The sequence below is a fragment of the Amia ocellicauda genome, chromosome 4, assembly GCF_036373705.1.
Source record: "Amia ocellicauda isolate fAmiCal2 chromosome 4, fAmiCal2.hap1, whole genome shotgun sequence".
NCBI classification, from domain to species: Eukaryota; Metazoa; Chordata; class Actinopteri; order Amiiformes; family Amiidae; genus Amia; species Amia ocellicauda.
Window position 1 is genome coordinate 2655046 of NC_089853.1, and position 14267 is coordinate 2669312.

At 39.2% G+C, this 14267-nt stretch overlaps 1 protein-coding gene across 1 annotated transcript; it reads right to left on the minus strand.

Moving 5' to 3' along the window:
- Positions 1-11: 11 nt before the first annotated feature.
- On the minus strand, positions 12-6062 carry eif3m (eukaryotic translation initiation factor 3, subunit M). Its single transcript, XM_066700497.1, has 11 exons — positions 5920-6062; positions 5179-5311; positions 4925-5063; positions 4557-4680; positions 4368-4462; positions 4104-4187; positions 3653-3752; positions 3268-3349; positions 1259-1402; positions 838-898; positions 12-194 (listed from the first exon to the last, which is right to left on the minus strand). Exons 1-11 carry the CDS (start codon positions 5959-5961, stop codon positions 71-73), a joined length of 1128 nt encoding a protein of 375 aa, XP_066556594.1. The 5' UTR covers positions 5962-6062; the 3' UTR covers positions 12-70.
- Between the last annotated feature and the right edge of the window lie 8205 nt (positions 6063-14267).

Genomic DNA, 14267 nt, shown 5'->3' on the forward strand with positions numbered 1-14267 from the left:
ATAAAACAAAGTTAATCTTCCGTTTTTTTATTTTGTATATATAAAAATGTCAAAACATGGTTTTGAGATTCTATGATGTGGAGGAAAGGCTGAGGAGGCTGTTTTTCACTGTGTTCAGGTTCTGTTTCCAGGAGTTGAGGCTGTCGTACAGCTGCTGCCACTGCTGCTTTCCAAAGGTCCTGTGTGTACTGTGACTGTGAAATGAGAGAGAGCGTTGGCTTTACTTTAATGCATTTTCACAGCACTCTACACCACATCTCAATAGAATAACCACACACATTATCATGTCATGTCATTAGAAATGGAGCCGTTTTATGCTGAATGAAAAAAGGTGCATGAATATATATATAATATGGGTATATAAGTAGTAATCACATACTGAATTTAAATGTATTCATGTATTTAGAACTTAAAAAAAGGCATTTTGTATGAGAAAACCATTAATCAAAACCCGAATCGTTGTTACGAACAGACTTCACAGTTAGGATTAAGAACAAAGCAGATATAGCGATAATGCACAGAAGGAAGTCTCGTAATCTACAATAGGCTGCTGCATTGTTGAAAGGATCACCGTAGCCTTGACCTAGCCACTGAAAACAACCCCAGACACATTAATATTCCAGTCCAGGCTGGGTCATTAAGGGAAGTGTGCTGGAAAAAAAGGCTGCTTTCATTACACTGGCTAATTACATTCATGCCTAAACTTAATAAAAGTATGATAAATTACCAGATTTTAATTGTAGGAAGACAAAATTAACACTGAAGTACCTTATATCAAATAAGCAAAAAATGAAACCGATAAAAGCAATTAAATTAAATAAAAATAGAAAAACCTACCTCACAACTACCTTCTGTTGTGTCTGGTCAATTTTGCAATAGACCATCTTGGTTCTAACAGCTAGAAAGGAGAAAAAAAATATCAAGTTAATAGAATAATTTTACATCATAGAATAATAATAATAAAAAAAAACCTCGACAATTCCATTAATGAACATGGATCTTTAAAACATACTTGCACACAAAAACTATTACAAATGACAAAAAGGGATGGACTAGTGCATGATACAGTCAAGATGAAGGCCACTCAATTTCTTTGGTCGGTTGCCAATTCAGTTCCTTTAACTCCTGTCTACAAACACATCCTGTTTTTAAAGTCATAAAAACAGACACACGAGTGGATGGGAAACATTAATTGTGACTTTTTCCAATAACGTTAATACACTTCAAAGAAAAATAGGAAAAACAAAACTGGCCATACCATCAATAACAAATGCTTCAACATCTTCAGCACCAATCTGCAGTTCTTGCTGGATGGTATCAAATGAAATCTCCTTAGACTCCACTGCCATGCCCATGAAAGTAAGAAGCCTCATTTTGGACATGTTTTGTTCATGTGACAAACCTAAAAAATACAAGTTATACGTGGCATTCAGCAAAATACAACAATTGTTAATTTCCTGAAAATATCTTAATTTTTCATATTTGAATTAATACAGTTATTAATTTATAATGGAAAGATTAATAAAACTAAATAAAAATAACGTCTTGTTTGAGCATACAAGAAACTATAACATGTAGTACACACTATTTACACACTGCCACGGCATAAAAATAATTAACAAGGAAGAACCACATACTAATTCCATAAAGTTAATTAACACTAATTATGTCCAGAATGATCTGGCAGTGGATCAAAAAAAAAAATGGAGTAGAGAAAACATAACTCATTTGCACAAGGAACACCGGGCGCATCTACAACTTGACTTAATTGTAATATACAAGCAACAAGAATCAATTAATGCACATTAACCCTAATTAACAAATGCAAATGAGCTTCTCATTAACTTAATGCTGTGAAGAGGCCGCTGAGACCAGATGGACATATGTTAGGGCGATACAGTTGACAAAATATGATGTTGCATTTGGCCCAACTTGTCAAGATGGATAAATGAACACTTTGTATTGATTTAAACGTTTACAGACAAAACTCTTCCGTGTGCCTTCGATTCAGCAGTACACATTCTGAGATTTGTGGCCGATTAGGCAAGCCTTGTCAATATAATAAGTAGGTTTCATTGCTGTTGATTCGTTCTCAGTACAGGCATTAAGGTCACACTTAATTAAAATGGGGGAAGCATGCATATTTGACCAATAAAATGACTTTTCCTAACTTTTATACATGCATTGTGATAATGATCAAGTGGCAGCAAAGCAATTACTTAGGTTTGAGGGATGAAAAAGACCACTAATTTCTGGGCTCATCACAGTTGTGTATGTAATGGAGGCTCCCCCCCAATAAATTCACTGGTGCTATGAAAAGCATGTTTGCCACCATGTACAAAGGTAAAAGGCTCATACAAGTGTATTTTTATTTATAAATAGAGGTCCATAATATTTCAGACGTTTTTAAGATTAAAATCTGAAAGACGTACACTGCACAGAGTATAACGAAATTCCCCATCAACAATCAATCCAGACTTTGGGTCCAAATCAACCTTCCTACCACTGTTGAGGTCGTTAAAAATCTAAATACACTAACTCATTATTAATATGTCAAAATCTTAATGCCGTAATAAAGAACTCTTATGTGTGAGAGTGGCTCGGCAGGGCCACTGACCCTTATCCTGAGGGGGGACAATAGGAGAAACGTAATTTTAATACACACTAGAATATGAACTAGTGCTCCTTTGCAACAGTCAATTACACATCAGTGTGGGGGTGCCCCTGTGTTAATTACTATTCCTTTTTATATGGTGTGTAAATAAAGAGGCTGCTGACATTAACATTCCATCAGTGGACCCTGAGTGCCAAAGCAAATTAGCCAGTGCATTGCGTGCTCTACAGGCTCCAATGCACTCGTTTAACACTACAATAACACTCAGTGCTGGTTAAACAGGTAAATGGGGTTATGCAAACTCATTTCATAACTTCAGTTTTAATTATAATTAAAAAAATAAATAAAGTGCAAGAGACTAATACTGGAAGATATATTTCAACACTACGCTACAAACGGCCCACCACTTCATTGACTGATCACACGTCACACATACAGGATCATTTCATTTCAGTTCCGTCAGGCCCACCGCAAAACTACAGTTCTAGATTTAAAGTGACTTTCCAGAGTCAATTGTGATGCTCGTGTTTTTTTTTTTTTTTTTACACCAATTAGAATCCAGGCTTTTAAGGAAAGTCCACTAATTGAAGCAGTCATTGAGCCATGAGCCATTTCATCACAAAAATGCCGTCGGGGACAAATTCCAAGCTTACCAAGAGAGTCGATGAAGTCCTTGTTGTTTTGGTAAAACTTCACATAAGCTACCAGCTTGGCACTCACAAAGATGGTCAACAGCTAGTAAGGAAAGAAAAACAAACTATGGACACATTCACCCCTTTATAAATGTGCACAGTGGTAATCAGTATGCATAATGCACTGATGTTGGATTAAAAGCAGTATAGCGAACACAGGGATCATGTTTGACTCATTTAATAAACATTCCTGCATATAAACAAATGCAACTTTACAAAAACAATTATAATATTGAGTTCAGTGTGTTTTTGAACAATACTGTTAATTTTAAGTCTACAAAAACAAAGTGTGGAATTGAATTGGATTCATTGGTTTTAATATTTCTTAGTTTATTATGCAACTTACATCATGGATGAGTTCTCCTTCCAAAAACCGCACCGGCTTCAGGGCCAAGAGGTGATCAAACAGGAAAGTGTTGGGGTCTTTTAAAGCACGCACTATGCACCTGGGGGTAAACAAACTGCGATTCACACAACTGACAGGCTGCAAATAAAACAATTTGTTCAAATACATATATTAAAAAAAATGTATGGATAAAAAAAGGCACAGACATGAAGTTCAAACAATGTCAGAACAAAGTATGTATAATAAAATAAAAGGCATGTTTTGTTTGGAGAAAAATAAATAAAAAATCAGATTCAGTGCAGCTTACAATTGCTAGAAAACATTTAATTTCAATAATGCTATTAAAACACACCTTTATGATACCGTACAGACCTAATATTCGTACGTCACTCAATCCATAATGTGAGTGCAAAGTGCCCATCTTGGCACTGTCCAGTCAGACCCTGCATACCTGTGAGCGTCGTCCCTGGCTTGTGACGCATTGTCGTCAGTGTAGCTGCCCAGCAACTCCACCATGACTTTGGCTGCATGGTCACTGCAGTGAAAATACAAAATCAATCACTAGTGTTTCTACACAATCACTCACAATCACTTTCTTTTGCTTCTATAATCCAACTCCCCTCCACCAAACCCCCATAACACACAGCACTGTAGTAGAGATCGGACATATTTCTCAGCTCTAAAAGCAGCTTTTGTCACCTTTATTACAGTTTACCTTTTTTTACAGTCCGCCAGCGCATCATACACAAGTCTCAGAAGAGTGTGCTTCTTCTCAGTTGTAAGGTTCCAGTCCGTTATCCATTTTCGGATCTGGCGGAAAGATGAGAGGAAAGAAATATCGTTGGTGTGAGCAGTGGAGGCCGAGGGACACTGCGAGGGATGCAGGCTGTGGCTCTCCCCATACCTGATCCAGTTCAGTGGGGATGAAGGCAATGGCGTTGCAGGTGGCGGCTACTCGGATCAGACCGCAGTACACCGTGTATCTCACAGGGGTGTTCTCATCCATGCCATGGAAGAGGTTGCTCAGCCTGGATTACAAACAAGCAGCGTAGGGAATTAGAGGCACAGAAACTGGAGCAGACTAACTCACAGCACAAACAATTCTGTTTAGTGTTTAGATCCGCAACTGAATGAGTGAGATACTGGGCACCAAATGTGAAGCCGATATTAAGTATGTAGGTGTGTATGAAACATTCACTTATTTAGATCAGTAGAATATGCCATTTTCACAGGATTCACAAATGTACACGAATGAGAGAAAGGGCATCTCACAGCTGCATCCTGAGCGAAGGGCGCTCTCCCTCTCGAAACTTCACCAGCTTCTCGCACAGACTCTCGATCAAGGCTTCCTGCTTGTCAGTCTCCAGGATCAGCAGCAGAGACACAATGCTGTTCATGACACTCTCCACGTCTACAGGAGGGGAAACAAACCATGATGAATCCATCCAGCCAGACCTGTGGGGTCATTTACTGACCAAAGACCACACTCAGTCTTCTGCAACGCGTTACAGGTGGAAAGTACAAACCTTTGTCATCGTCCTTGAGACACACATCACAGGCTTCTATGATCTGGGCCAAATCCACATGCAGACCCCCTTCAGAGTTCTCCTCTGAAATCTCAGCCCCTTTGGATTTAATGTAGGCTCTCAGCTCTGAAGCCTGGAAAGAAATGAAATGGTTTTAAAATAGCTGTAAGGAAGAATGAAGAATGAAGTAATGACACATTAAGCAACATCCACCAATACATATCAATAGCCACAATATTACAATGACCTCACGAAGCATACACTTTCCAACATCAGGTATTCATGTACATCGGCTAAAACAGATCTCTCTCCTGTATTACAGACGGTGCATTACCAGTCATCCTGCACAAAACACCCTGACAAACCCTTTTCGCCCCCGGATGGTATTCAGCAGAACTGGCGGACATTATCAGTTACAGACATATGTTGGCAGTTGCACTCGCAGCTCTATCGCAGTGTTATCATCAGCTGATTAATATGCACATGGATGAGAGGAAAGCTCTATGCTAGCTGGATGTCAGTACAAGTCTTTATATATTACAAAATCCCCCCTTAAATGTTGTCCCATCGTCCAGCTACAGACACCGCTTTGCCATTTTGCGATGATGCTCGGGCTACGCTTTACACCACTAGGCCTCTACATACTCAACGGAGGACACCGTTACACCCTAAACGAGATCCACACACGACTGTAAGTCCCACAGCTGAGCGGGATGGAGGGGAAATGTGATGTATATTTACCTGGTCCTCCTCAGTTATGTCAATGAAAGCCGGGACGCTCATTTTGAATGCGCTGATGAAGACCTGATCTAAAGCACGCCACTGCAGCGCAGAAAGTGCACCGGAAAGAGAACCTCGCTTCCCCCAGCCGGCACACGTTACAGCTTCCGGGTCAGCGTCTTAAAGCGGCAGGATCAAACGTGGGCTGCTTGCTGGACGCCTTTGATTTTATATTTTTGTATTTATTAAAAGCGTTTGCATAATAATATATAATAAGACAATATTATTATCATTATTATTATATACAAATCATGCAAAAGAGACTAACCATATACTAACCTATACCTGAGTTTGTTCTGTAAATGGTAATACTATTGCCCTAACAAGTATTAAAGTATAAGTATAAAGTATTAATGATTTAAATGTCAAATAATGCCATTCACTGAGAAGCACACACATGCACACACATGGACAATCGTTTTTAAATGGCTTTAAACTGGAAATTAAGGGCTTATATGTCTTAAGTGCAGTGCAGAATAGTACTGAAGTATTGTGTAGTGTGATATAGTGCAGTGTAGTAGTGTAGAGTTATAGAATACAGTGTAGTGGAATATACTGTAGTATAGGCTTACACTAAACTTATCCCCTTCCTACCCTGTTCTGTTCCACTTTCATCCTGCTCATCCAAAAAATTGAAAGAACCCAGTAAATGTCACTGTGTTCATTATTGCACTGGTTTGGCTTATTGGTGCCCCGTGCCACAATTAGCTTAATTTGAATAAATGAGACAATCAGTTCCTACCACTTGCCTAATAGATAATGTGAGGTGTTAGACAATCTTCAAAATTAAAATGTTGGAACGGTACTGAGATTCTCTTTGTTGCAAAGAGAAGGAGAGCCCTCGTGGGTGTGCCTTTGAATCACCCTTCATCCAATGATCGGCTTCTTTGTGTTGCCATACATAGGTGTCGAGATGTGAAATTAACATGCACATGTCCTTTACGACCGTCTAATGGTGTTGTTTACCATTAATAATAGGGTTCAATTTAGGTTTGGCTAGGAAACGTCCCAGAAAATGTTGATTATGGTTCGGATGGAATTTCTACTGGCTTAACAAAAAATGATAACATTGGAGATTGGGTGTAGCAGACAATGGAGGTGCCGGGGAGTGTTGGGTTTCGGGCTACTATTAGGGCTAATAATGGGGTTGGTAACTTAAACCCATTGTGTCTCACTGTTGAATATCAGTTCTGTATTGCTTAACCACAAGGACAAATTGTCTAGTAGGCTTCGAGAAAGGGTTCTATGAGAGTTTTCGATCAATAAGCTCCTAGCAATCAAACTAACGAGATATGTTGAATGGTCTCCTGTCATCTGTAACCATTCTTCAATTCTCATGTTTTTATGGTCTAAATCTGAAGAGACAGCATTTGCTCTGACAGAGGGAATTAAAATGCTCTGATCCACAGTGGTCTTCTCTCCACTTTCATGAGAAAATACTGATTTTTTCAACTGTTTTTAGAACATTAGTTGAATTTCCTGAGGTTATAGGAAGCTCATGTTGTCAAATAATGCCTCTTTACTTCAAAAGCCATCACAATAAATTATGCCAGGAAGTCCTATTAAATTGAGGGGAAAAGTCCTATAAGAGAAGCTGACTGCGATCCAGACTGTTTCAACCGTCTTCCCCTTCCAGTGAAGTCCTGCAGCTGCTCTACAAGAAAATACTTACATCATAAAAAACTTGTACATGGATCATTTCTCTAGTAAAAGGTTTATTTAACAGACATCCGTTAAATTTTTTTCTGGTCTTAAGGATTATTATTATTATAATAAATATTTACAGAAATCAAAATAAGTTTTACTGAAACCACTTACTAAGACTTATTTTTATTCAAACACTTGTCACTGAAAGCTACAATTGTTCTTTCAAATAAAGCAATAACAGTAATTGGTTTCACAACAATGTAATTTCTTTTGAGAATACATCTTTCTTTTTTATATATAGATTCTCTGTTATGCACTGGAAATAAACATATTTGTCATTGCAACTTGTTTACAAACAGAAATACAGACACATACATATCAATATATAGACATATAGATATACAGTATATATTAATATTGAAGAGAACCTAAACAGTTGTACCTCAACCTTTGGCCACATGGCATTTCTACAATTTATTATCTACCTGGCTTGTTCCTGCCCTGTTCAATGGCTTTCAGTCTCTCTCTGGTCTCTTTCTCAGATTACCCCTCATAGTGCAGTGAATAAATAACTTCAGCCAGTTCACCACTAGCAGGGGTCGTAGGGGGTTTAAAGTGTACAGGTCACATCATTTATCTGGTCCTAAAAAAGTCACATTTCACTATTCCGTAATTCTGTCTTTAGTTCAGTTATCAATCTTTTAATTATGAGATAACACTGCAAGATGCCTTCAGAGAAAAATATGAAAGTACCAGTGATACATCAAGGAAGATTTTATTGAATTACGCTCCGTGCGGACCACCATGTCAGTCCCATACGTTTTTAATTTCTGCGAGGATGTGAACATCACATGGGTACATGATACTCCCACTGCCATGAGATCTGTCACTGCTGCCTATATATCTCATGGAATAACTGTGGTCTATAAAGGATGAACCATTTTGGCAGAGATTGAGGGAGCACTAGACTAGGTTTTAATCGGGATGCCTCCTTGCATTACCGCCACCCCATTGAGGTGTCAACCCATAACTCTCCCTCTAAGAAGAGTATCGCCCGAATGACGAGAAGTGCTTTATCACTAAAGGCAAACTTGTAAAACAACTGATTCCCAGCCCTCCTCTAAGATTGTGCTCCCTTGTCAGTCTGAATTTACTGTACCTGAGGCATGAAAATAGACTGCATGTCTGGCATCATAATAATGAAGAAAAACAAATGTATTTGGTTAACTTGTTTGAAAATGAATCAAAGTCGTCACTCAGTCTTTCACGTGACTTGTAGAACACTTGACACAGTCTATTGACAACTGTTGACATTGAAAAAGTCAAAATGCCCATTACTTATTTATTTTAGTATTCTATTCATATGAAACTATAATATTTGGTTTCAATATTTTTCCTTTTCAAATTAATTACTAGATCCTTCTTAGATTATTTTTGTTAAATCCATTCACTTTTTTAGACAAGTATAATCTAATAGTGTCATACTAGAAAACCTCCAGTACCTTTTGGTTTATTGCTGTACAAGTGTGTTGTTGTATTTGAATAATTTTTGGGATGTATGATACAAGTCAGCACAAAGTCTGGTGTATAAAAATACCAAGATTGTAAAAATAATGTCCAAGTGCATTGACTGAAGTACTGCAAATGTTATGTGTTTCAATCATGCAAAAGAGTGATAGCATCCGAGAGTTTGGCAGAGTTCCAGTGTTACATCTGCTCTCAGATTGGAAATTAGCTTTCTGAAAGTCAAGTGTATTTACAGTAAGTATTCTTCTAAATGATGTTGTATCTTTTCTTTTCACACAACTCATTGATATGCAAGGACAGAATATTTTGCTTTTCAGAGTACGTCAATAGAACAACTTGGAAATACCCTTAGTGCTGCTTGGACTTGTGTCAATTTTTAATTTAACCTTTTTTAATGTTTTTCTTAACAATAGTTGCAAATCAATGTCAATGGGCCTGATGACTTATTTACCTGAAACACAGAGGTTGATGAACAAAATATGTAATGAAAAGAAGCATATCATGGAAAAGAAAAGAAAACAGATATTTTATTAAAGGATCTTCCTACCCAGAAAAGGAAGGAGTTTTCAAAAGGAAATGTAATTTAACAATGAGATCTCCTCTACTATGAAGCTACACACCCTGAACTCGGTTGTTTGGTCAGTACTGTTGAAATTGCACCGGAAAGAGATATCAAAAGACTGTTCAAATGAGAACTACTTTGTGCAGTATTTCAAAACAGGTTTATATGATATGTTAGCAACCAGCAAGTGCCTGGTACTGGAATTTTTGTATTAATGTTGCCAGTAGTCTGACTCTGTATGTGTCATGTACAGAAATTTATAGTTGTTTCTTAGAAACCTGCTTATATAACCTAACAAATTGTAAAACTAGAAGTGAACAAACAGTTTTCAAATGACCATTGTATGACATAGTATTATCCTGAAAACAAATCCAAAAAAATCTACAAAACATGCTACGTACTTACATATAAATACAAATCTGACAGACTTCTGTACATACACACACACACACACACATATATATATAGGTGTGAAAAAATGCTGTAAAGTAAGAATGCTTTCAAAACTAGACATGTTAATAGATTATATTTATCAATTAATTAAATGCAAAGTGAGTGAACAGAAGAAAAATCTACATCAAGTCAATATTTGGTGTGACCACCCTTTGCCTTCAAAACAGCATCAGTTCTTCTAGGTACACTTGCACAAAGTCAGGGATTTTGTAGACATATAGTCAGGTGTCTGATTAAACAATTATACCAAACAGGTGCTAATGACCATCAATTCAATATGTAAGTTGAAACACAATCATTAACTGAAACAGACACAGCTGTGTAGGAGGAATAAAACTGGGTGAGGAACAGCCAAACTCAGCTAACAAGGTGAGGTTGCTGAAGACAGTTTACTGTCAAAAGTCAAACACCATGGCAAGACTGAGCACAGCAACAAGACACAAGGTAGTTATACTGCAACAGCAAGGTCTCTCCCAGGCAGAAATTGCAAGGCAGACAGGGGTTTCCAGATGTGCTGTCCAAGCTCTTTTGAAGAAGCACAAAGAAACGGGCAACGTTGAGGACCGTAGATGCAGTGGTCAGCCAAGGAAACATCGGAAGATGTCAAGCAGTGCCATCAGCTCAGAATTGGCAGAAAACAGTGGGACCCTGGTACACCCATCTACTGTCCGGAGGAGTCTGGTCAGAAGTGGCCTTCACGGAAGACTTGCAGCCAAAAAGCCATACCTCCGACATGGAGACAAGGCTAAGCGACTCAACTATGCACAGAAACATAGGAACTGGGGTGCAGAAAAATGACAGCAGGTGCTCTGGATTGATGAGTCAAAATGTGAAATATGTGGCTGTAGGAGAAGGCAGTTTGTTTGCTGAAGGGCTGGAGAGTGGTACACGAATGAGTGTCTGCAGGCAACAGTGAAGCATGGTGGAGGTTCCTTGCAAGTTTGGGGCTGCATTTCTGCAAATGGAGTTGGGGATTTGGTCAGAATGAATGGTCTCCTCAATGCTGAGAAGTACAGGCAGATGCTTATCCATCATGCAATACCATCAGGGAGGCATCTGATTGGCCCCAAATTTATTATGCAGCATGACAACGACCTCAAACATACAGCAACAGTCATTAAGAACTATCTTCAGCGTAAAGAAGAACAAGGAGTCCTGGAAGTGATGGTATGGCCCCCACAGAGCCCTGATCTCAACATCATCGAGTCTGTCTGGGATTACATGAAGAGAGAGAAGCAACTGACGCTGCCTAAATCCACAGAAGAACGGTGGTCAGTTGTCCAAGATGTTTGGGCCAAACTACCTGCCGAGTTCCTTCAAAAATTGTGCAAGTGTACCTAGAAGAATTGATGAGGGTGGTCTCGGATTATTAGGAACACCATACTAATACTGTGTTTGACCCCCTTTCGCCTTCAGAACTGCCTTAATTCTACGTGGCATTGATTCAACAAGGTGCTGAAAGCATTCTTTAGAAATGTTGGCCCATATTGATAGGATAGCATCTTGCAGTTGATGGAGATTTGTGGGATGCACATCCAGGGCACGAAGCTCCCGTTCCACCACATCCCAAAGATGCTCTATTGGGTTGAGATCTGGTGACTGTGGGGGCCAGTTTAGTACAGTGAACTCATTGTCATGTTCAAGAAACCAATTTGAAATGATTTGACCTTTGTGACATGGTGCATTATCCTGCTGGAAGTAGCCATCAGAGGATGGGTACATGGTGGTCATAAAGGGATGGACATGGTCAGAAACAATGCTCAGGTAGGCCGTGGCATTTAAACGATGCCCAATTGACACTAAGGGGCCTAAAGTGTGCCAAGAAAACATCCCCCACACCATTACACCACCACCACCAGCCTGCACAGTGGTAACAAGGCATGATGGATCCATGTTCTCATTCTATTTACGCCAAATTCTGACTCTACCATCTGAATGTCTCAACAGAAATCGAGACTCATCAGACCAGGCAACATTTTTCCAGTCTTCAACTGTCCAATTTTGGTGAGCTTGTGCAAATTGTAGCCTCTTTTTCCTATTTGTAGTGGAGATGAGTGGTACCCGGTGGGGTCTTCTGCTGTTGTAGCCCATCCGCCTCAAGGTTGTACGTGTTGTGGCTTCACAAATGCTTTGCTGCATACCTCGGTTGTAACGAGTGGTTATTTCAGTCAAAGTTGCTCTTCTATCAGCTTGAATCAGTCGGCCCATTCTCCTCTGACCTCTAGCATCAACAAGGCATTTTCGCCCACAGGACTGCCGCATACTGGATGTTTTTCCCTTTTCACACCATTCTTTGTAAACCCTAGAAATGGTTGTGCGTGAAAATCCCAGTAACTGAGCAGATTGTGAAATACTCAGACCGGCCCGTCTGGCACCAACAACCATGCCACGCTCAAAATTGCTTAAATCACCTTTCTTTCCCATTCAGACATTCAGTTTGGAGTTCAGGAGATTGTCTTGACCAGGACCACACCCCTAAATGCATTGAAGCAACTGCCATGTGATTGGTTGGTTAGATAATTGCATTAATGAGAAATTGAACAGGTGTTCCTAATAATCCTTTAGGTGAGTGTATATATATATATATATAATATGTATATGTATCACATCTGTTGATGCATGTATTTACATCAGACTGCAACTATTTAGAGTGAATTCCAGAACAGAAATGATTCATTGTGTTAACAGACTCCTCACCATCTGTTGTCTGACCGCACCTATTCAGCTGCTGCGGTGGCCATGGCATCAGCCGATGTCTGGAACATCCCCTCCGTGTTGTGGATCGAACCAGGAATCTGAAAACGTGCAACTGCAAATTTGCTTCTGTACTTTTCTGTACATTTCCTGCTGCCAAAGAGAGTGAAAAGAGCATGACGAGTTAGTAATGACTCAATAAAAATCTAACGTTATGGCTGAAAAACAAACAAAATCCAGCACTGAATTTGTGTGCATTTAAGATTTTATAGTATGTAACAATTTTAAATGAGCGGGTTGTAGGCATAGTTAAAGGAGATAAAAGCTAGGTTTAAGAATGAAGAACATGTACATAAACTTTCTTCTTTATTTGAAGGTTCAGTCTGTGAAGCTCAAATATTTCACCCCTGAATCCAATTGTGTTGGGTTAATGGCACTGAGTGTGATTTTTAAATATAGCATTGTTAGTAACATGCAACCTGGCCACTGCCACACAGTATGTGTCCTTATGGTTTTGTGTATAGTGGAGCCCTCGCATTCTTACATGCTGAACTGAATACTTTCTTACTGTACGTACAAACTAATATCTTCCCCTGTGTCTTAATGGCCTATAACACTAAACTGATAAGAGTAATCCTGCTTTTTACCAAGTCAATCTGGAGAGATAAGAACCATGAACACTGGCCTTACATGTTGCTCTATGGATGTGCATCATTAGTTTAACCCAGCGACCCCTGACTGTGCCCCTTTGATTAATGAACCCGCTGGGTCGGTGTGTTGTCGCCGGGGAAAGCACACAGCATCACTGAAGACATTCTCAAACCCAGCCATTGCTTGACAGATTTAACGAACTGTATTATGTGCTTCTAACTCCTAAAGAACACCGATCGTACTCACAGCAAATCATAACCTAATTGCAGATTTGCAGATGTTGCTGTCAATGTGCAGGCGTGTTGTTCATGTTTGCATTTTCAGCCTGGTTTCCCACCTGACTTTGAAGCACAATTCATGTTTTTGCCTGTGTTTTTGTTTTTTGTGTGTGTCTCCTATGTTGTTTGTTTATATTGTCCCAATTACTGCTGTAATCCAGAAGCCCAAGGCCCTTATATTGGACCCCAAGTGGCAGAAAATATGTTACCTTTGGATTTTCTGGAAAGGCGAAGCTCTAAGCTTCTTACACAACAAAACAATTTCCCCAAACCTGCGACGTCTGTCATTTTGGGCTAGGAGTGTGTCTGGAATGGTCATAATAAAACAAGGCCTTGCATGCTTACATAATACCTTGACATCATGATAGTGAACTGACTTCTTACATCTCCCCTATGTATGGTTTGAGTTCTCTGGATACAGGAGACATTATGGCAGGCTGTTCCTTCAGTACACCTCCAAAACACGAGGACACTGATTATACTTAGCGTCCCATTCA